General features: G+C 43.9%; 1 protein-coding gene across 6 annotated transcripts in view; it reads right to left on the bottom strand.

Moving 5' to 3' along the window:
* The window catches only part of ssbp2a (single stranded DNA binding protein 2a), a 94,566-nt gene that overhangs the window by 49,887 nt on the left and 20,674 nt on the right, over positions 1–24,005 (bottom strand). For 2 of the 6 annotated variants that reach the window (XM_056419658.1, XM_056419662.1), the window contains exon 1: positions 15,032–15,150. The exons of 2 other annotated variants lie outside the window; for them this stretch is intronic. In XM_056419658.1, the coding sequence (XP_056275633.1) occupies positions 15,032–15,087 (56 nt within the window). In that variant the 5' untranslated portion in view covers positions 15,088–15,150. Of the gene's footprint in view, positions 1–15,031; positions 15,151–24,005 lie in introns of those variants that run through there. 2 more of the 6 variants (XM_056419663.1, XM_056419659.1) reach the window with 2 other exon arrangements.

The raw sequence follows: 24,005 nt of genomic DNA, 5'->3' as shown, positions 1-24,005 counted from the left end.
GTCACAAGTTCAATCTATATTCTCCATTACCCTTCCGCGGCAGCCCCTGGGGTATCTCTAATGGCCCCCGGCTTCAAGGCAGAGCACTTGCATGGAGATATTGGCATTAAGTGCGTTCTCTCCGATGCAGACCGCCCTCTCTGCGGAGACAGACTTCAGCTGCTGGCTTTTGGTGCACCCTTGAGAGTTGGGAGGAGCAGAGAAAAGTTCACTCGAGCTTTGAAGATTCACAAAACATGCATCGTAATCCAGCATCGGAAGCAGACTGAGGAGAGACGCTCAGACCGAAATGAAGTGTTTGTGATACCTGTTTGGGCTCCACTGAGAGGGTCTCACATGCGGCTTTGCTGAGCCAATGTTTGTCATAGTCTTTATCTCTTCCAGCACACAGAGTGAAGCCCTGAGTGGAGCATTGGCCGGGTGACAGGCCCGAATGGGCCAACGCCGGGCTGAACGGAGCGGGCTGACTTCAGAACCGTGTGAGAGCGGTGACCAGCCACACTCGTAACATTTATATAATAGAACGGGCACTCGGTAGAGTGCATACCTAACTTGATGTAACTTGATGTGGTCATTATGACATGTCGTATATCACAAGATTGGGCATTGAACTATGAACATTTTGGCATTAGTTGCATGCCAATTGGATAAAAATTGACCGCGCTATGGTAAAAAGAAGATGTTGACCTTTTCATGACCTTGACCTTGACCTTTGACCCGATCGACCCCAAAATCTAATCAAATGGTCCCCGGATAATAACCAATCATCCCACCAAATTTCATGCGATTCGGTTTAATACTTTTTGAGTTATGCGAGTAACACGCATACAAATAAATAAATAAATACACGCCGATCAAAACATTACCTTCCGCATTTTCAATGTAAATATTACGCAGGCGGCTGATAAATGCTTAATTAACCAAACTTGACGGATAACGATGTTGACTCGCAATCGGCTGACATTGAGACAACATTTGTTCAGAGTTCACAGAATAAAAAGATACAGAATCCGACATGTGGCTGTAGCTTTGAGGGAAATGCTCCTCCTTCAGAGAAAGGAAATTGCCAGTCGAAAGATGAAATGTGTATAAGTGGTCAAAAGAATGAAGCTCATATCCTGAAGGAGAGGGACACTTCTTTGGTTCACCTCAGTGTAAACCGTGTGTTTACCTTTCATTAACTGGGGATCCCACAATCCACTCCTCCCCCTCCCCCACCCTCGGGACGCTCCAATACAAGGTGAACATAAATGCCGTAAAACACACACTTGAAAGGCAAATATTGAAACAACAAAGATTACAAATTGTTTAATAGATATGCAAGAAGAAAAATGCTCAGTTTATGTTTATTTATATTAACATTCTCTAACACACTCTGGAATACATGCGTTATAATGGCAAACATCCACCAGAGACATAATACTACATCTTCACTTCAATCAGATGCGTTGCCCCATTTTAATGTGGCAATAAACAGCGGATTGTGAAAATGCTTTTTTCAGCCTTTTTGAGCGAGAACAACAATGAGTGTGAGAAGAATGTCGGCTCGTGAGTAACCAGCGTCAGAGCGAGCATGACGCAGACTGATAACAGCCATCAAGATACTCTGGCCACAAGTCCAACTGACGTTGCAATCCTCCACCCTATGTTGTGAGGACCCCACCGACTCCCAACAACAACAACAACACCCAAACCGGGTTATCATCAAATAGCTGGGGGACACAGCTCACAGACAGAAAGGAGACAACAGACAGTAAAGTAAACATCCATAATGTGTAGATCACATTGAGCTAAAATGCTGAAATTGTGGGTAAACAATTTACATCACGCTATATTAAATTTAGAATACGCAGCACAATAAAGAAATAAAGAAAGAGTGAATGAGAGAGCACAGAACGTCAGTGTCACACGGTTACGGTCAGGACCGACCCTGGGAACTGAGACGCACTAATCCCACACCCTGGCGTTCACATGTTAGTCGACTAACAAAGTGCGTCGCCTTAAATCCGTGTGTCAGTCCACTGGTGTCAGTCAGACCAGGCCACATTAAATAAATACGGAATTATATTACATTAACATATGGACGGGTACCCTGAGGTTAGGTATTGAAATCAATATTGTGAGAAGAAAGGGGGATCTCGAAGCAGGTGTTGTTATGACATCACACAATGTAGCTGCTGATCAGCGTTGGGCATTTATATTCAGAAGTGGATCATATTTTCTAATATGGTCTGTTCTGGAAGAAAATAGTGAAAAGCGGCTTTCACAATGTCCAAGCCTAACGTATGTCGTCATACAACTCACACTACCAAACCTCAAGGCATTCACCTGAAACAGACACAATCAAGCTCTTAAGCCTCCTGTTGCCTTCAAATGGTCTAACATCTTTTACCCTTTTTGACCCCAGCAGTTAAAACCTCCAGAAAATGATTAGAATTCAAATTGTTTCCCAAGTTTAAGTGTGAGGTACTTTATGTTTGTTTGTTGACTACCTAAATAGCCCTTTAAATACATAAAAAAGTTGATTTTTACCTTCGCATTGAAAATGCGGAAGGTTATGTTTTGATCGCCGTGTATTTATTTATTTATTTATTTGTATGCGTGTTATTCGCGTAACAAAAAAAGTTTTAAACCGAATCGCATGAAATTTGGTGGGATGATTGGTTATTATTAGATTTTGGGATCGATCGGGTCAAAGGTCAAAGTCATGAAAAGGTCAAAATCTTCTTTTTACCATAGCTCGGTCAATTTATATCCAATTGGCATGCAACTAATGCCAAAATGTTCATAATTCAATGCCCAATCTTGTGATATGCGAAGGTATGCGCTCTACCGAGTGCCCATTCTAGTTCTTATATGTTATTACACAGTGAAAAACAGCCTGGGGTCAAATTGACCCCAAAGAACACAGATGGGTACAAGTTGTGTTCAGGACAGTGAAAACATATCATGTGAATTTTATGTTTTCCCAGTTGTCCCCAATAAATTAGGAAAAGTCATGAAATATGAAGCAAAAAAAATGATGTCAATAATTTTTTTAGAGACGTCAAACATTGAATGGGGTCAAATTGACCCCAAAGGTAATAGAAGGGTTAAATTAGATGTTTGGTATTATGAAAAAATTTCTGTATTAATTCACAGTTCTGGTACTTCTTCAGTGTTTTGTTTAGATTCCAGCTTCATGTCACTGGAACATACGTCGTAAAATCAAACTAAACTGAACGCTTTGATGATGGTGTCAGAATATTGATGAATTAATAATTCCGCTTGTGCGTCGGTTTGTTGGGGGAAGTGTACCAGACGGTGCTGACTGACTGGTGCCAGCTTCCACAGGATACACTCCTCCACACATCTTGGAAGAAAAGCTCATTAGTGCAGCTGCAACTGGACAGACTTGAAAAGACAATAAAAAGGAAGCATCCCCCCGCCCGATGCAGGCACAACGAGACAACGTGAACCAGCTCTTGTTCTGTCAGCATTGCAGAGACTCCGCCTCACACGGCAGACAACAATGCCCAGGGCCGAGATAACAGGAAATGCCAGCTTATCAGAGAGAGGGCGAAACAGAGAGATGGCGTGATGGTATAGCTCTCTGTTTACTAAAACACTAATCGAACAAAACAAAAAAATCCAGCTCTGCCTTTTTGAATGTATTTGCAGAACATGTTAAGTGGATGAATCAAATAAAAACGGAGGTAAATCCATCACTTTCTTAATTCCAGTTCCATTTCATTGGCTTTGATTTGTTTAGATTGAGTCACCTCTCATTGGGAGTTTGTTTAATTTCACAGTTGAAAGAACACCAATGATTTTTAGGAGTGTTTTTCCTTGTTCAACTTTCTCTACACGCTATTACAGTAAATCTTCAATACAACACAGCCATAAAGCCCAGAATATTAAACTGCTGTTTACAGAGAGGACTTAAGAGTCTGATGACAACACTTAGCATTTCACACAGGAGTTCAAATGGATTCATAGAGGCAGCCGTACATGTAGCAAAGAATCCTCATCTCTGTATACAAAATGTTAAAAACAGTGATATGTATGAGGCTGGATGCACTACTTTCTGATGAATGACTTCAAGTTGATTTTCTAAATAGCTGCAGATTAATTGGCAGTTAATCGACTAATTGATTCAGAGCACTACGAACTAAAGAGCACTTAAATACACTGCGATATCCAAAATGACCATCAATACATTGAAATATATGAGTGTCGTGACCTTCATGCAGGTATTGCAGCGGTTTTTATTGTAAAGTAATATTGATTATTTATTGCTTATTACCTTGGCATTGAAAATGCGGAAGGTTATGTTTTGATCACCGTGTATTTATTTATTTATTTATTTGTATGCGTGTTATTCGCATAACAAAAAAAGTTTTAAACTGAATCGCATGAAATTTGGTGGGATGATTGGTTATTATCCGGGGACCATTTGATTAGATTTTGGGATCGATCGGGTCAAAGGTCAAGGTCATGAAAAGGTCAAAATCTTATTTTTACCATAGCGCGGTCAATTTTTATCCAATTGGCATGCAACTAATGCCAACATGTTCATAATTCAATGCCCAATCTTGTGATATGCGAAGGCATGCGCTCTACCGAGTGCCCGTTCTAGTTCTATTTATTTTTCTCTCACTTGTGTTCTCTATACACACACGCACTGTGCGTGTGTAATTTCCATTGTCGTCATGCCGGTGTGACACCGTGTAACACCGGCATGACGACAATGGAAATTCTGAATTACTTGAAGGAGAAGAAACTTGAAGAAGTTTTTCCAAATATGTGGGCGGCCGTAAGAATTGCTGTCGCACTCCCTGTGACAGCAGCTTCTGCTGAAAGAAGCTTCTCTAAATTAAAAAGACTTCAGACCTACCTGAGGTCAACCATGAGTCAGGAATGCCTCAATGGGCTGATGAGCATCAAACAAGAGGTCTCAAGTAAAATATCATTTGATGAGACCATCAACGAATTTGCCATTAGGAAGTCCAGACGAGTCAAATTTTAATGCTGTGTCAATTTTGAAGGTGAATAGAAATGCCAGAAACAACTGTTCATCTTCTATTATTTGAGATGGGGATATAACTACTAAGAACTTCAAACAAAACTCAATCTCGCCGAGGGCAACCAAAGGGCTAGAGCCGGCCCTGCACGCAAACACACACCGACACACACACACACCGACACACACGCACACACACACACACACACACATCTGGCATACACTTATGAGCCTGGCCACTGCCTGCCTGTGCCGGGACCTGGGAGGTGACGGCCCGGCAGCCTCTCGTGTCCCGCCTGCTCAACAGAGCATCCAGCGACACACTGTCATTGTTCAGCTCCCACAATGCAACATTCCAGTCAACAGCAAGACGACCGGGAGGACAGCAAGGCTCTAATCTCATAGGATTAGAAACCCTTTCCACGGGCTCTAATGGCCGTCTATTCTTTTGAACAACACAGCTCTGAGATGAGATAAAAAGAAACTGATACAGATGAAGGCAATCTAGAGCAATTTAGGGAGGAATGTGAGGCTATTAGGGCCTGCACACACACACTCAAGAGGAAGTATACATAAATGACTCACCATTCAGCGAAATACATCATGCTGCAACATGAGGTTGTATAAATGAAAGCAGTTAAATGCATGCTCTGGGTATCTCTGTAAATTAAAAAATAATATTTAATGCCAAGAACAAAAAAAACACACTTGGAAAAGACATCAAAGTAATAATTGTCTTCATTCCGAGTTAGTTAGCTTCAAACGCTGAAGGTATCCCGATGAACAATCCCACGCTCTGCTCCGCGTGTCGCTCACTTATCCTTCCTGCGTCTCGACGACTGAGAAATGACATTTAGTGGACATTAAAAAGTCGGGAACTCAATGTCCGAGATTTAAATCCTATGCGAGAGGATATAGTGCCTCGCATTCAGAGGGGAGAACGTGTCATGGCAGACGTCATAGGGACCACTGGGCAGACGGTGTGGATTACGGTAACGTAAGGACGGTACATTCATGGAGAAATAATAAATACAAAAATAAAAAACAGACAAGGGACAACTGAGGCCAAGAGAAAGGAGAGCTGAGGACAATGCAGAGAGAAGGCACAGTAACAGTGTGTGTGTGTGTGAGTGTAGGTGTGTGTGTGTGTGTGTGTGTGTGTGAGTGTAGGTGTGTGTGTGTGTGTGTGTGTGTGCAGGAGAGAGAGTGTCTGAAGCAGATCCTAAGCCTGCATGGCCGTCACGCACGCTTAACCTTGCGCTAGCGCCCGTGCGACGCAGCTTGCATATCAATGATGGAGGAGTATCAGCAGAGAGGCCTCCGCCCGACCTCCGCGGCGCTCGGCAGGCAGCAGAGGCACCGCCGCCGCTGCAGCCGCACGACATGGAGCTCACGTCAAGCCGCCGCGGTGGGAACGGTACAGGGTGAGTGTGACACAGCTGACTTGCGCTGACAAAAATAGAAGAAACTAGAATGGGCACTCGGTAGAGCGCATACCTTCGCATATCACAAGATTGGGAATTGAATTATGAACATTTTGGCATTAGTTGCATGCCAATTGGATAAAAATTGACCGCGCTATGGTAAAAAGAAGATTTTGACCTTTTCATGACCTTGACCTTTGACCCGATCGATCCCAAAATCTAATCAAATGGTCCCCGGATAATAACCAATCATCCCACCAAATTTCGTGCGATTCGATTTAATACTTTTTGAGTTATGCGAGTAACACGCATACAAATAAATAAATACACGGCGATCAAAACATAACCTTCAGCATTTTCAATGCGAAGGTGAAGATGACTGTGAACTTACGTACTACTGTACTGAACAAGTAACGTAAAGACACGCGGACACTAAAATCAACCACGTTTCAGAAATCAGAAGAATAAGAGCAGTCAGCAACGGAGCCTGTGGACATTAAGGCCCGTTTCCACCGACGGTATTTACTTTTGGCCGGGACTCTCGGGTTACAGGAAGTGCTTTGAGGGAGCGTCCCCGCCGTGTTGTGGTTTGGAGCGAAGCTGCTGTGCATATTTGATGTCACGACGGGTGTAAGAGCCAAATACATGATTTCATTTGTTATAATAATTTAGTTTGAAAAGATTTTAAAAGGTAACTGAATATAAATCCTTTTCATTATGATTTGAAGGAATGTTTAGTTTAACATATATCATTTAGTATTGTATTTAAAAGTTGAATAACTCGTCAGAATGCAGGCTCCCAATCAGGTGACGTCACGTCATTCTAACACCTGCGTGTTGGACCGTCAGTGCAGATGTGAGTTCAAAGATGTTAGAAGCAACATAGTTTTTTTTTGACCGTGTGACCATGTGCTCTACGTCTTTGTTTTGTAAACACGTTGTATGAAAGAAGTACCGTCTCACTCGCGTTTCAATTCATAGCTTTGAAGACTGAACTCAAAATAGTGGTACAGAAGACCCAGAACTAGACGGAGTGCCACGACAACGGGCAACAATAAAGAAAAGAAAAACATCTTCCTCTCAAAACCACGAACAGGACGAACAAAGCCGGACGGCACGGAGAACAGTTTACGGTCCTGGTCGGTAAAGCGTGCGATGAAATGCCCCCCCCCCCCTCCTCCGCTTCACGCCTCATCTGCGGCGCACTGATCTGAATCCTCCTCTCCCCAACATGTCAATAACTCTCTCCCACAGATAAACCCGACACACTGTAACTATTGCAGAGAGGAAGAGTGGGATGCAAGATGAGAAAGGGATGCGATGGTGTGTTCCTAATTGAAACCGGAGCATTCAGGGACACCCACGAGGTCTCCAGGAACCAAGAGAAATTCACTCATCCATCCCCTCTGTCTTTTAAAGGGAGTGATAACAGACATTCTTCTCATCCCCTTTTTTCCCCCACATGCTATCTGATGCCGGCAGAGGCCCCTTTGTCACGTCGATCCTTCTCAAGGACCCCAAGGCGTCCTGCGAGAATGCCTTCCGCCGGGTTCCTCTCCGTTGATTGACACGTCACAACCTTTCTCCGCCCGAGTCGATCAGAGGCCGTCTTCCCCCGTCTCGCGCAGCTCAATAAGAGGCGGCCGCTTTGATAGCAGTTGTGTCGCGAGTCACATCTCTGGCAGCGAAGATAAGAGAGATACTAGGAGGGGTGATAAAAGAGGACTTTTAACAGCCTCGATGTGTTCAGCGGGTCAAAAAGTGTTTTCTATCAAGGCTTTATCAATATGTCACCATCACTCTCGTTTGAAGAGAGCTCTGTATACCCAGAGGGGGAAAAAAAGAAAACACATCAGAGCTATACGTTTCTCCTCTGGTTTTCTTGTAATCCCTAACCGATGCTAATCTAAAACGCCGTGCGGATTAAAACACGGCGGCGGCGGTTTCGACTCGATATCTTTTGCCGGCCGTCGACGTCGCCGAGAGACGACGGCGGAGAGCGGTGACAGTTCTCTTCTCGCAGCGGTCGCGTCCCGTGAGAGTCGGAGAGGCTATGAGCCGCGTGATGATCACTGGATGTTGTAGTTTGCGGCACAACAGGCGGGCGGAGGTTGATTTTTTAGTAGTTTATTTTGATAACATATGCAGAGGTCTTATGCTTTAAATTAATACATATAGAACTAGAATGGGCACTCGGTAGAGCGCATACCTTCGCATATCACACGATTGGGCATTGAATTATGAACATTTTGGCATTAGTTGCATGCCAATTGGATAGAAATTGACCGTGCTATGGTAAAAAGAAGATTTTGACCTTTTCATGACCTTGACCTTTGACCCAATCGATCCCAAAATCTAATCAAATAGTCCTCGGATAATAACCAATCATGCCACCAAATTTCATGCGATTCGGTTTAATACTTTTTGAGTTATGTGAGTAACACGCATACAAATAAATACACGCCGATCAAAACATAACCTTCCGTATTTTCAATGCGAAGGTAAAGATATTATAATAGAAAATATTAGGAGAATATTGATATTGTTATTAATGTATTATGAAGCATAGGGGTAATGTTTACTCTATGCAAATGTAAATGGCAAGAATTAATGTATGTTGCGAGAGAGTGAATGTATGTTAGTCTTATAGATTGACGAAGCCGGTTAAAATCCGTGAAGTGATTTACAATAATAGACGGGACTTTTATTGTGAAAATACTTGTTTAGTTACTTGACCGGAAGTGACGTTTTGACCCTGGGTTCAGTGACATTCGACCCCTCCATTGTTCCAGCGTGACTTTGAACCAATCACGAGGTGTTAAAGGCTGGACTCTCCTTTGAGAGTGAGGATTGGCTGATTTTGAGTCTAAGACTTTGTGGATTAGGGATAGCGCTCTCTTCCACAGGTACCCCGACGCCGGAAGGCTGAGGAGCCGGACGATGAAGACCACGATCGTGAGGCCTTGAATGTTTGTTTTACACTTCCTGCCATTAAATGTTGAAAACTTAATTCACGCCATCATTTTTTGTTTTTCCATCATTCAGTGTGCGGTTTTTTAAAACGTCCTAATAAAACATACGAAGGCTGTCAAGAGGCGTGACCGGAGCAGCACCAGCACCACACATACACATCATCATCACACATCATGTGTGTTGTGTGCTGTGTCCTTATGAATGAAGCTGCGTCCCACCGCGTGGCTCTTGTGTTTGGGGAAAGGGGATTGTCACCTGGGCTTTTTACTCTTTACTTTTTATAACCCCTCAACTGCTGGACCTACATGTTGCATTTTCAATTATCTAGTTACGTTTTTCCTCTCATTTCACCAAGTTGACCAGTCACACATTTGTCCCCTGGCTACATTCTTGTGTTCATGCTCTAACAAATGGCCTGATTCTCCTTCCCACACTAATGAGTGTGCCTCTATCATTCCTCAAGGACACTGAGATGTAGTAAACAAACATACAACTCATCAATTACATTCATGAGGTGGGAGCTGGCACTGACTCAATAAGATTCCCTGCACCGTCGTTGGAAGGCATTGTGGGCATACACTGTGTGTGTGTGTGTGTGTGTGTGTGTGTGTGAGATACTGCTCTATTTTTATTGTAGTTCTCCTGTAATGCGACTCACTGTCAGAGCCAGAGTGGCAGCCTGAATTACTTCTGTCGGATAAACACTCCCAGCATACACTGCTTTGCCTCAGCCTGCGCAATGCTGCATTGGCAGCTTCCTGGCAGGAGTCTGAGGTGTCTCAGTTCAGAAGTGTGTGTGTGTGTGTGTGTACACACATTTGTGTGCAGAATGATGATCCTTACAGCACTAGAAGTCTGCACCAGGCTTATGGTTGAATCAACACGACTTATGACGGTTGGACTTCCCAGTTGTGTGAGTTTACAGTTTGTGTTTATTAATCGGGTAAAAAAACTTACTTACGTACTTTTAAGAGAAAAATCCACTAAACCAGTTATATTATTATTACAGATATATTATACACTACCGTTCAAAAGTTTGGGGTCACTTAGAAATGTCTTTATTCTTCAAAGAAAAGCACTGTTTTTTCAATAAAGATAACATTAATCAAAAATACACACTAAACATTGTTAATGTGGTAAATGACTATTCTAGGTGGAAACGTCTGGTTTCTAATGAAATATCTCCATAGGTGTATAGAGGCCCATTTCCATCAACTATCACTCCAGTGTTCTAATGGTACATTGTGTTTGATAATCGCCTTAGAAGACTAATATCTGATTAGAAAACCCTTGTGCAATTATGTTAGCACAGCTGAAAACAGTTATGCTGGTGATATAAGCTATACAACTGGCCTTCCTTTGAGCTTGAAGTTTGAAGAACAAAATTAATACTTCAAATATTAATCATTATTTCTAACCTTGTCAATGTCTTGACTATATTTTCTATTCAATTTTCAATTCATTTGATGAATAAAAGTGAGTTTTCATGGAAGACACGAAATTGTCTGGATGACCCCAAACTTTTGAACGGTAGTGTATATATGTTCACACCAGTTTCTAGTTTTTATTTGAACCAGTTATTTAATTTGTCGGTGAGAGAAGACTTGCAAACCTGTGTGTGTGTGTTTGTGTGTGTAGAAGGATGTGGAATGTGTCCCCTAACTGCCGGTGGCTGAAACCGACACTCGTTGAACCACTGCGGGACGCAGTCAGTGGTCGTGTACCGTCGCGACGAATTAAGATCAAGTGTCGACCGTCACACAGGTAACACAGGTACAGAGAGAGAGGAGAGCCGAAAGCCGTCTCAGAACCAGAGAGTCCACTGAAGACATTCATCCCTGTTGTCTTAAAGGATTAAAACAATCATTAAATACATATGTGTGGTGGTACATATGCTGTGTGTGTAATCCAAAGTGGTTGTGACTGGAACCACTTTCTCAAGTGGAAATATTCCCAACTACAAATATGTCTGGCTTGCTCTTGGATATTGTTTCTGTTTCTGTTTTGATAGCTTAGAATAAATAACACAAACACACCTCTGTTCAGCTTTGTTGAACTGATGTGCCACCTGTATGTCCAGGGAGTTACAGAATGTGTCTATCGGTAGTTGTTAACGATTGTAACCTGCTTACGTTTAGGTTTACAAACAAAAGGTCAGAAACTATCGCCATCTCTCGATTCGTTGCATCGATATATATATTATTATTATATTTTTATTCCATTAAATGGCATATTGAACCTTCGTCTTTATCTCAGTGATAGTGTTTCTTCAGAAGCAGAGATCTCACATCTGCGGCACGTCCAACCCGAACAATGTGGCACGATAGCGAACGTGAAGCAATGTGTAATTTTTATGATTCGAGTAAACTTTCTGACTAATCTGCTTCTCTTGCTCTGCACATCCTCTTCTGTAAAGCCTCCATATTAAATAAAGAAAAGTGATAAGCGATAACAGCTTTAGCGTACTTGATTAAATGTGTGTGTAGTATTTTGTGTTTCCTAATCAAATAATATATGCAGTGAAGAATATACAATCTGGATAAATGTTAGTTGCATGCTTGACTCTAAAATAGGAGAAATCCTTTCATATTCGGGGCTAATTCCCTTCGGTGACATTTTTCTATAAAAAGGAGAAACCAATTATATTTTGATGACACTTGTGGACAATGCGGATTAATCACATCGTCAGTAGAACAATAGCATATTACAATTATTCTTCTTGCAGAATAACTCATATGTCTGAATTATTCTCATGTCAAAAACAAAGAAAAAAAGACTGAGTGAGACTGCAAATGAACAAGCAATTTCTAAAAAGAGACAAACTATTGGTAACCAGATTGTGTATGTGAATCAACACCTTCATACAGAGTTTAATGGAGGCGCTTTAAAAAAAGTGCAACATGTCCTACCCCGCTATAATACTTGTTTTATCTGCAAGTCAGCAAATTGCAAACCCACCTGATAAACATTTGGTCATCTGACCTGCTGAGGCAAAAAAAAAAGTGTGATCCCAAAATCATAGCAAGAACGCGCCGTACAATTCAGAATCGTATCGCCCACAGTGAACAGCTTCACAGAGGTCAGTTGCCTTTTGAGCTCCTAACATCCACGCGGTCGAGATGCCGGAGCCCCGTGTCTGCGGGGGACCGTCCTGAGGTCAATAACACACCGCCGTAAACTAATGATCGGGCAAATTCCTTCAGCCCTGCTCTGCCACCCTCCTACGTCTTTCCCTCGATCTGTTGTTGCCCTCCATCTTTCCGACTCTGTGATCCCCGCTGCGCTGCAGGAATGAGAAACAACGGACGACTCTGCGGCGTCGGGCCTGCGCTGCTTCTCCGATACTCGCCACGGACGCACGAGGCTGCTTGCGAAGAGACTAATGAAACATCACCTCGCCGGATTGCGGCCGTTACGTTTGGGGTTTTCCTGTCAGCCGGTCCTTTCTTTTGTTGCGGCCTTGGCATTAACGTCTGATGAAATGTCAACTCAAGAAAAACAAATCTCGTTTTATGAATTTGTCAAAAACATGACATTAACGCTAAAATGACTGATGGGTGACAATGTTATTAAATTACTATTTACTGTATATGGTTTGATGACATAATGCAGAAAATGAAAATGATTTGCCACAACACAAAAGTTGATCAGAGATATAAAAGTTTACTAGCCTGTTTAGATATCGAAGACTAATCTCCAAAATAATCCAAACACACTATCGTTGATGGTATATTTACAGTACACACACACACATACACTGTATTTGTGACTGGAATGTTAGACTCAATCACACAAAAGTATTTCAATCAAAGCCAGGTGTCCATGAATGTTAAACCTCCAAGTAGCTCCACAAAAGTAGGTGTTTAAGATCATCTCAGCCACATCTATGAACAAAGTGTCGGCACATGTTCCCTTTAAAGACGGCAGGTGGCCCACTTAGAGACCGTGTTTACACAGCATGTCTGCAAATGTGAACTGAAGTCTCTTCATCATAGAATAGGTGAATGAGCGGCTCTGCAAACTGTCAGGGGACACCCGAGTAACACTTCGACAAAATAAATACCTGCGGTGTTTTTCACAAAAGCCTATCACATACAGCAGCCTACATTCTCACACACACACACACACACACACAGTCACTCAGTATCTTCCAGACCTAGAGGAAGCTTTCCATCTCTGCGTCTTTCAGTGCTCAGTGCACGCATGCAATGAGGCAGCGATAGAGCCACGCTGTTCAGTCCTATCCTTTTCACATTGATTGGAGGATAAAGAACGGGGCTCAAGGGATGGAGCGTAACACTCAATCGCACTGTTGACAAACATGAGTGAACCCGATTCAAAAGACAGAACAAGTAGCAGTAGCTGGGAGTAGAGGTGAGACGATCAATCTGGTTTTTTATGGACATATTTCCAGGACAAATCACCCCAAAGGACTCTCACAACCAACAAATACAAGTGTAATGCAGTTTATCATCGTGGAGTCGGATCATACTATATTCCTTCCCTCGCTGCATCTCTTATCAGTCTCAGTTGAAGGCATGTCATCTCCTTCCCAGTGGGTTCTGATATGATCCCTGCTCACTGACCATCTGACCCCGAGCATCCGACAGAGAACTGATCGGCCATGCCTGGTTGACTGCCACTGAGCCGCCTTCACCTTCAAGCGAGCGCTCTCACACAGGATCTGTTATTCAGTGCATCCAGCATTAGTGTTCACATGTCATGCAGTGCAACTGATAACACGTATAGCGTTTAGAGGGAGGCTAGCACAAGCAGATGCTGTGCCACATTGCATACACAGGTGGCACATTATTTATAGGCCTACATGCAAGTATTTGTAATAACGTGATCATTCTATTAAAACTATATTCTTTTGTCACTGATTTGTCCACCTCCAAACTGACTTTATTCTACAGTGTAAAAAGCTTTTGTCTGACAAGGAAAAAAAGCCAAATTAGTTCCATGATTGGGTCAAAATGTGTCTTTGAACGCAGCGCAGCCATTAATGACGTTTTTCTTTACTATAGCCGAGACTGAGTTGTGTTTATATCCTCTTCTAAACAACTATAAAAACATTTTAAAAATTCATAAATGTGGCGTCAACACGACAGTGTGGCTCCTGTCCAGTGGCGGTGGCTGGACTGGAGGAGCCGGGCATGGAGCGTCTCTTTGGAGAAAGCGACACCTCAGAGCGCGCCGCGGCTCGCGCGCCGTCACACACGAGGACTCGAGTCTTACACCGAACTGTGTATTCCTTGTTGTTTAGCATAGTTAAATACACGTGTATGAAACACACGTGTCTGAGCAAATGCAAAACTACCAATGCGTATTAAAAACGAAGTATATAGCTCGCAATGGAATAAAACAAGCACAGAAATGTCAAGAGAAGAAGACCATCCTGCAATTAAACAATGAAGCAGAAACTGCACATCACAATCCTAACTCAATTTGTCTAATCAAAGTTTTAAAAACGCCGACAAAATGTCCATCTTCCTTCTGATAACCGGAGCGGTCAACTTTCCGCGCCGCGCCGCGCTCCCCTCCCGCGGCTCCGCGTGTGCCTCGTCGCCCCTGGCCGCTCGGGAACTTCCCCTCGCCGCCGCCGCTTCCTCCCCCATGAATACAAACTTACTTTTCTCTGGCTTGGCTGTCGGACGGCACGTTGCTACTCTTGCCTTTGGCGAACATGCTTGCAGAGAGCTCCGATTGTCACGCACCTGTCAACCCATCACAACCTCCCTGGGCACGGCCCCGTCACCATGGCGACACAAGCAGCGTCGTCTCCCATTGGATGTCCCGCTGTTCGGGACCGCCCGCTCACCATAGCAACCGCAAGTGAGGGACAGCAGCATGGCCACGCCCACGTCCTATAGCTCCACCCCTCTTTCTCTCTCTCTTTCTCTCTCTCTCTCTCTCTGCTCCACTCTGTTCCCCTCTGCTTTCCCAGTCTGTCTGTCTGCCTGTCTGTCAGTCATCTCTTCTCTGATTGTAAAAGCTCTCCTGACATGCAGACAGACTGAAACACACACACACACACACACACACATCCGCACCCCCTCCCTCTATCCTCCTCTCACAGTGCAAGGGGGGGATTTGAAACCGTCCAACCAGGATTTTAAACAACTGGCTTTGGCTGTTCCTTTTATAGACAATCACACCCTCTACAGACGCACACACTGCGCACTGCGCAAACAACTCTCGCAAATATGAACTGCATTTGCATTGGTGTTTATTTACAAAGGTGTGAAGATATCCAAACGTGTGTGGAGCAAAGCACGGTGGGAACAGACGAGCACTGCTGAGAGCCTGTAAACAACACAGCCAGCGCAGGGAGGGTGAAGTGGCCACAGCGGCAGCCGTCCTGCTCACGCTCGAAGCTCGAAGCGAGGAAATTGCCGGGAAATCCAGTGATGCTTCTGCAGTGTTGGATAAATGCATTAGGACATTCAGGATGCCGAGCGGTAATGTGTAAATGATGACATGTTGGAGGAGCCGATGCACGTGTGAGTTTGAGCGTAGCTGGAATCCTCTGAAGGCCGCACGGTGTGTGAGCGTGTCCTTAAAAAGCGAGACAAAGTTCTGATGATCGTTGGGGATTAATGCAGGTTTGCATTTAGTAAAACAAACAATGACTGCAGAGATATATCCTTCCTCACAGAAGACTGTGGATGTTTGTTTGGATATGCAGCGGGCAAGAAGTGCGACGTCATACTGCTGTCCAGTGTGGGAGCTCACGAAGAGGAGGGTCCACTCCGCTGTCACGATGGACTGAGAGAGGAAGAGCCCCAGAGAATAGAGGTGGACCACAGCTCGGTGCTATACCCGAAAAACACTACAGGCTGTCATACGCAACGCTCGAGTCCCAGACAGTAGTAAGCTCTGGAAAGACACTGTGTGTGTGTGTGTGTGTGTGTGTGTGTGTGTGTGTGCTTAGGGCATAGCACAGGGGCAGCAGTGTTTATGCTTACGCAATGCTCCCGTGATGTGACCCAGTTGGAATGGATTCTCATTCTCTCTCTCTCTCAACTTTGGGACGAGTCCCCCAGGGTTGATCGCCATGACAACCACTAGCAGGCGATAACCATGTGTTCCAGAATGGAGGAAGACGAGAGGAGGAGGCAGGAGGCGAGAACAAGCGAGGAAGGGGAAAGAAAGAGAGAGAGAGAGAATATACAGGTTAACAGGTCAAGTTATGTATCGTCTAATCAGAGCAGACATGATCTGAATGGGTCACCTGTTTGCTGTTATGTCCCCAGATGGTTCAGATAATATAGGGGATCATCATATTCATATGTGCATGGAGTCAAGGATCATCACTCCTTATTGCCACCACTGAAAGTGAAGAGTGGCTCAACAGGACAGAGGCTGTGATTAGAGGGCGACACGGATAAAGAGGGACATACAGAGAGAGAAGTGCGTGGAGGAGGTAAAGCTCTTCGGTCAGTAGGCTCTCCATGCGGCGTTGACCCCTGTTAACAACACGGAGTGCCGCTCTTTACTGAGGTAATGAACAGTTAGCCTCCACCGACTTCGGAGATGAACTTCCTCCACCGACTTCGGAGATTAACTTCCCTTCCCCCTTTGTTCCTGCGCCGTTCTCCCCTCTCTCCCTTTGCTCACTCTCTCTTTTTCTTTCTGAACCCAGTTGTTTTCTGCGACCCCCTTATCCCCGGATTTGCTGTCTGCGAATGTGCGATTACAATTAGACGTTATCGTGCTTCCTCGGCATGACGAGACACCTGCATCCAGAGTCTGGCTCGTCACATTGTAAAGCATTCCCCGGGTTTGCGAGGAGAAATCCCCCAAATTTAACGAGCGAGCTGAAATTACTGGCAGCCGTGAAGATAATCGGTATCGGCAATAACATTGAATGACAATTTAGCGAGATTTGAATGATTGAAGTTGTTTCATTTAGCTAAATATGATGCATACATGTCTGTACACTGTAATGTATACAGTATATACTGAGATATTATATATAATACGGTATCTTATGCTTCGCTTCAGTGTTTTTTTTATTCATCAGGCGTTTCTACATCCTATCTTTTATCTTCTCAACTTCCTGTTTCCTTGAGGAAGCTTCAGGTGGGGACATGATGTGATGAAGGCTGGATGAAGGCTGGAGATGTACTCCATCATAGGGGACTAAGCTCTTTTCCCATCGACTGTGGCCCCGTGTAATCTGTGGGCCAGTGGTGACAATCAGAACTAAGCCCCAGCATGTTACACTCCATCACTGAACAGCACAACTTCAGTCGGGGGAGCAAATGATCTGATCCAGAGAGGGAGCGGTGTGGATGAGACGAAGGACGCAGAGCATCCAATTCATTTGAAGTCTCTTCTCAGAATTCATCCTATACCACCCCACTGTCCACCTCCAGCTCCCCCTGTGGAGACAACACTGTGTATGCTATGTGAATGTTATGCAATGATGTAAATCATCTTTCTCAGATCTCACAAGCCTTTATTGCTTGAAATGACACAAACTGAAGGACCGAGTGAAACAGCAGTCAGAGGAAGTGGAGTGAAACAACGCCATGGAAAAAGTGTTGGCTATGGCAGCTGATGATATCCAACGGCGTCGATTGTTTGTGACAGTAAAGGGACAACAATATAAGGTAGTTTACTGCAATTGTTTCCAACCTCGAGTTCAACCAAAGAATCACAAGATACTTCTAAGAGGTTTAGAGATGAATAATGGGAGACCATTTACTAATGTCAGCTTTCTATATAAAATATTTGGATCATGCGACCTCCGAGCTTGAGCAGCTGTTTCAATGAAACCAGAAAGGTTGTCTTTGGTAGAAATGTAGTGGAGTAAAACACACAATATTTATTTCTGAAATGTAGTCGAGTGGAAGAATAGTAGCACGACATAAAGTACAATTCTCTTCAAATTGTACTAAAATACCATACCCGAGTAAATGTACTTTCCGTCACTGTTAACAAAAACAAAATACCTGCATCCGTTAGATCACATCACTTTCCCTCCATCCCCTCTTTGTTTCTCTGTCTCTCAGTCCACCCACCACTCTGTTTTGCAGCACAAAGCCATCTGTCTGAGGTCACCTATTCCAGGCTGTCTATCGACCACAGGCTCACAGCACTGTCGCTTACAAATCAACCAACATGTTCACTAGAATCAGCTTACCGCACGATCACTGTGAGGCGCAGAGTGAAATCAAAATGCACCCAACAATAACATTCTCCTTCTTCTTTCTACTACTTTTCTCTCCCGTGTCTCACTTTTGCCGTTTTCTTCTTCCCATTAGGATTACAGGTACTTGAAGCCAAATGCACGACTCGGAAACAGGAAATGCAGAAAGAGGATGTTTACTCGTCTTTTCAGGCAGGGTCAAAAACGAGTGGTCAAGTCCAATAGGGCAACAAATCCAAAAAAGGGGGCAGGCAGAATTCTCAGGTCAAGTAAACAGGCAAACAGGGTCAGAACAGGCAGATCAGAATCAATATTAGAAAACACTGGAGCGCTTGTCAATAACACACAAGACAATCTGGCAGGGGACAAGAGGAAGTGAGGGAGATAAATAGTGAGAGGCTTATGAGGGGATGGGCTGCAGGTGAGAAGGGCGTGAGGACCAGGTGAAGGGAAGGAGGGACTAACGAGGTGACCAGAGGCAGGTGAGAAGGGCGTGAGGACCAGGTGAAGGGAATGAGGGACTAACGAGGTGACCAGAGGCAGGTGAGAAGGGCGTGAGGACCAGGTGAAGGGAATGAGGGACTAACGAGGTGACCAGAGGCAGGTGAGAAGGGCGTGAGGACCAGGTGAAGGGAATGAGGGACTAACGAGGTGATCAGAGGCAAGTGAGACGGGCGTGAGGACCAGGTGAAGGGAATGAGGGACTAACGAGGTGACCAGAGGCAGGTGAGATGGGCGTGAGGACCAGGTGAAGGGAATGAGGGACTAACGAGGTGACCAGAGGCAGGTGAGAAGGGCGTGAGGACCAGGTGAAGGGAATGAGGGACTAACGAGGTGACCAGAGGCAGGTGAGAAGGGCGTGAGGACCAGGTGAAGGAATGAGGACTAACGAGGTGACCAGAGGCAGGTGAGAGGGAGGGAACTGAGGGTGATCAGGGCAGGTGAGGAAGGCGTGAGGACCAGGTGAAGGAATGAGGGACTAACGAGGTGACCAGAGGCAGGTGAGAGGGCGTGAGGACCAGGTGAAGGGAATGAGGGACTAACGAGGTGACCAGAGGCAGGTGAGAGGGCGTGAGGACCAGGTGAAGGGAATGAGGGACTAACGAGGTGACCAGAGGCAGGTGAGACGGGCGTGAGGACCAGGTGAAGGGAATGAGAGACAACCAGATGAGGATGACAGGATCTGGAATGACAGGAGAGTTAATAAGCAGGCAGACAGGATGAAGAGAACTATGAAGGTGGAGAAGTCGTGACACTTTAATGTTTGCAGATTTACATACACTAGGCTGTGCGAACACACACACACACACACACACACACACACACACACACACACACACACACACACACACACACACACATAGATTAGCCCCTCTCCAGGAGAACAACTGCTCTGGCACTTTGGCAAACAGCCTTTGTTTACCGAGCCTGTCGATGGGCTATGTAATCGTATATTTCCACTGAGAGTGTCTGTTAGCAAGGACGCTAATTAGCCAACGATTAAGCTCTCACACAAAAGAGGTTCTTGAGATTAATTGGCGCTGAAGTTTACAAAAGCTCGGAGCTCAATAAATAATTTAGCGTGGACAATAATACACCTTGTCACACTGTTTTTGTTTTCGGATGAGTAATTGCTGGTGTCGGGACTAAGGATGTGTCGCTGTTCAACCACGGCTCTCGACGGTGACCGGTGTTGTACATGAAGGCGGCACGGTGACCACGCCCGAGTCCTTTTATTGGATTGGATGCATTTAATTTTTCCGTCTTTGCATAAGGCAAATTGTAAAGAGGCTTCATGCAAGGTGACATGTGGAAACTCCTCCTCCTGTAGTCTACGTCATGCAGCCCATGCAGTGGCAGCATCCTGTTCACCTGTGAGATCTTTACACCGCCTTCATCTGCTCTCAGATGAAACCAAGTCTGTTTCCCCCTTAACGAAAATGCTCTCCCTTGAAAAAAGCTGCTTTCCAGTCTTGTCAGCACACACACACACACACACACACACACACACACGATTACTACCGCAGATAGATCACATGCTTGGTCAATACAGACAGTCAGGGGAGAATCGCATTGACAAATGTGGACACAACACAAACACACACATAATACACAGGAGGAAATAATTTCAACTTTTTGGTCCCAGTCTCCTCTGGTCCAAGGGCGTCTTGAAACTGCCTGCTCTAAACAACATTTGCTGTTCCCTCCTCCCCCTCCTCTCTGGTGTCCCAACTAGGGGTTTTTGTAAACGGTGGAAAAAGTTACAACTCCCACTTTACGCCTGGCTACAAAACTTAGAAATTGCCTCCATAAGCACAATGGCATTTCCAATACGGTCGACACGGGCAACTTGCCTCTGGACTTAATTGGATCAGCAGCATAAACAAGACGCCACCGACAAACTGGTTGTATAGTTGCAGCCCCAAGATCATCCAGGTTAAGATACAAAATAGATTTGACATTCAAAGAAAAACAATGTTTACTTTTAACTGATGATGCAACAGAAAAGCAAGAGATGAAAACATCCGACGAAGCATGTGTGGTCCTGTTCCGTGTGGCGTTGCTTGAACGTAGAAGCGGTCCTGAAAATATTGGCCCCTGCTTTGCCGCCTCTTCTTTCCTGACTCCAGTTGACTCCAAGAATTAACTTGTGTTTCCAAAATATCCTGTTGGTTCTTTGCATCCATCAATCATATTGTGTTAGATATATTCAATGATGCGTATACCATAATTACCTTCGCATTGAAAATGCGGAAGGTTATGTTTTGATCGCCGTGTATTTATTTATTTATTTATTTATGTATTACCTTCGCATTGAAAATGCGGAAGGTTATGTTTTGATCGCCGTGTATTTATTTATTTATGTATTACCTTCGCATTGAAAATGCGGAAGGTTATGTTTTGATCGCCGTGTATTTATTTATTTATTTATTTATTTGTATGCGTGTTATTCGCATAACACAAAAAGTATTAAACCGAATCGCATGAAATTCGGTGGGTTGATTGGTTATTATCCGGGGACCATTTGATTAGATTTTGGGATCAATCGGGTCAAAGGTCAAGGTCATGAAAAGGTCAAAATCTTCTTTTTACCATAGCGCGGTAAATTTGTATCCAATTGGCATGCAACTAATGCCAAAATGTTCAGAATTCAATGCCCAATCTTGTGATATGCGAAGGTATGCGCTCTACCGAGTGCCCGTTCTAGGTGTATATGTAGTGGCACAGCAGCAGTGTCTCTAATGGTGTTGGAAGTTCAAAGTAGGAAGGGACAAGACTCTCTGGCATTAAGCAAAAACGTGTAAAAAGATTACCATCTGCACATGTGGAACTGTTACTTTTACATTTGTTTTCTATTTGTGCAAAAAGATGCAACTTCTTACATATTTAAACTGGTAAAAGGTTGCAGGTTGCATGCTAATCGAACAGACAGGGACAAGATAAATAAAAACCTCTCCAAATGGGAGAAGAGCATCCTCTTTATTTGTTCGACTGTTTTACAGACTGATGCTGATTCATACAGCAATTAGGCAGCTGTTAAATGTTTTTTTACTAAAAGGGCCTCTGGCACTCCACAGATGTTCAGAAATCATACAGATGATACCACTTTATTTTGCTGACTGATTTAAATGCAGTGATCCCACTAAAAAGTAAACAAGATATGGTGTTAATGGTTATGATGGAGATGCAAATATAAACCCTATATCTGTTGTAATCACCAGTTATGTGTCACAATTTGTCACGATAATTGAAATACCTAAGGGGCAGAAACCCAAACCCCCCTGATTTTACTTCTCTTGTGTTTTGTATATATCATGTGTATGGTTAATTATGGTGGGGAGATGAAACGGCATTTCATCCTGGGACTAAGAAGAGAAAAGAGGCAGAGCCGGGTGGAAAAACTCCAACACAATTAGTTGCGTGCACAGCCCTTTTCTGAATTCTGGGCAGGTTTTCCAGCGGTAAAATTCCTGATGATCTGAGCTGGGTGGAGCGTGCGCGGGGTGCTGATGTGACGAACAGAACACTCCAGCAGCAGAGCGCCGGTTGGGCTGCTGCAGAGGACTCTGGGTAATAAGGCTGCAGATGAGTGGAACCAAAAAAACGAAATGGGAGTTGGGATTGTGTGTGTGTGTGTTGATATGGGGGAAAGATACTATGACAGTACATACTATATACATGGACACACACACACGTGGTAAATTATCTAATGTCTAATTATTATTTTTTAATCGCTGAAAAAAACAGAGTGTACACTTACGGTGTCAGTTTCAGCATTACTGGAGATGTCTTTAGTGCCTAAATTGAGTTATTTGTTTGTGTAATTATTACATCACTGTGTAATTGCTTTTATCATGCAAGGTATCGCTGCCCAACATCTTGTTAATTTTAACTCTGCAATTCCCCCACAACTGTTCAGAGATTGTTCCCATCTTTCAGATCTTTGTTTTGGTTTCTATGTCCTCGAGGGAACAACAGTCACACATCTTCGCATTCTCAAAATAGGGCGTTTATATGAAACTGACATCGATATTTTTGGATCGATACATATTTTCTGATCATGTGACACTGTGTCTGAGACGTTTGATGACACCGACTACTGAATAATGTAGGTTTAGTTTTACAATATGCACGCAAGTGTGTCACAATTGACCGTACGTGCTGCTGCTAGAACGCCCACTGGCCGATCAACTGGCCGGAGTTGCTTCAGCCAGCTCCGCTCCACACAGTGTGGGCACCATCATAGCTCTGACAGTTTGACTCACCGCAATGGGGGCGGGGCTTAACAAATGGCTCAATTGCAATTAACACAATAACTTTGTCAAACTATAATTACAGTCGATCAACGTTCAACCCAGTTACCTGAAGAAGAAAAAGGTTGACCGTGTACATTTCTGCAACCATGGGATACTTTGAATGTCTGAACCAAAACTAGCTTTCATAAATATGTTTCATATCAGCCTTGTATCACTCGTCTGGAAATACACAATGCCACAAAGTAAATGTTAGTTAATAAAAACTTGTTTAATTCATTTTGTGTTAAAATGGTAATGCAAACAATATAACGAACTCACCTATAGCTTAAATAAGTAACAACTGGCAAACTTTGTGACGCCAATGTGTTCATTTTTATCAAGAGATTTTATGATCATAAAATAAGCAATGTTGTGTCTTTTCTTGTACTCATTCTCCCTAATTCTCACTCAGAAAAGTCAGAACACAAGCTGTGTAATGGCTAGGAAGAGGCTCTAGGCTGGGTTAAAGTGGCCTCCATCTAGATGCACCTCTCAACCTCATCCCTTCTCTAAATCTAGATGATGGATGATCTAGCAACAAGGTCAGGACCGAGGTTGTGTGCTCATATTAACGACCCTCTTCCACTGATAGACTGTCAGACCCTTTGCGTCTGGAAGCCTCCCATTGGCCCTGACGTAAACAACTGCAGAAA

The sequence above is a fragment of the Pseudoliparis swirei genome, chromosome 7 (assembly GCF_029220125.1).
Source record: "Pseudoliparis swirei isolate HS2019 ecotype Mariana Trench chromosome 7, NWPU_hadal_v1, whole genome shotgun sequence".
Lineage (NCBI taxonomy): Eukaryota > Metazoa > Chordata > Actinopteri > Perciformes > Liparidae > Pseudoliparis > Pseudoliparis swirei.
This window is presented reverse-complemented; position numbering and strand designations above follow the sequence as displayed.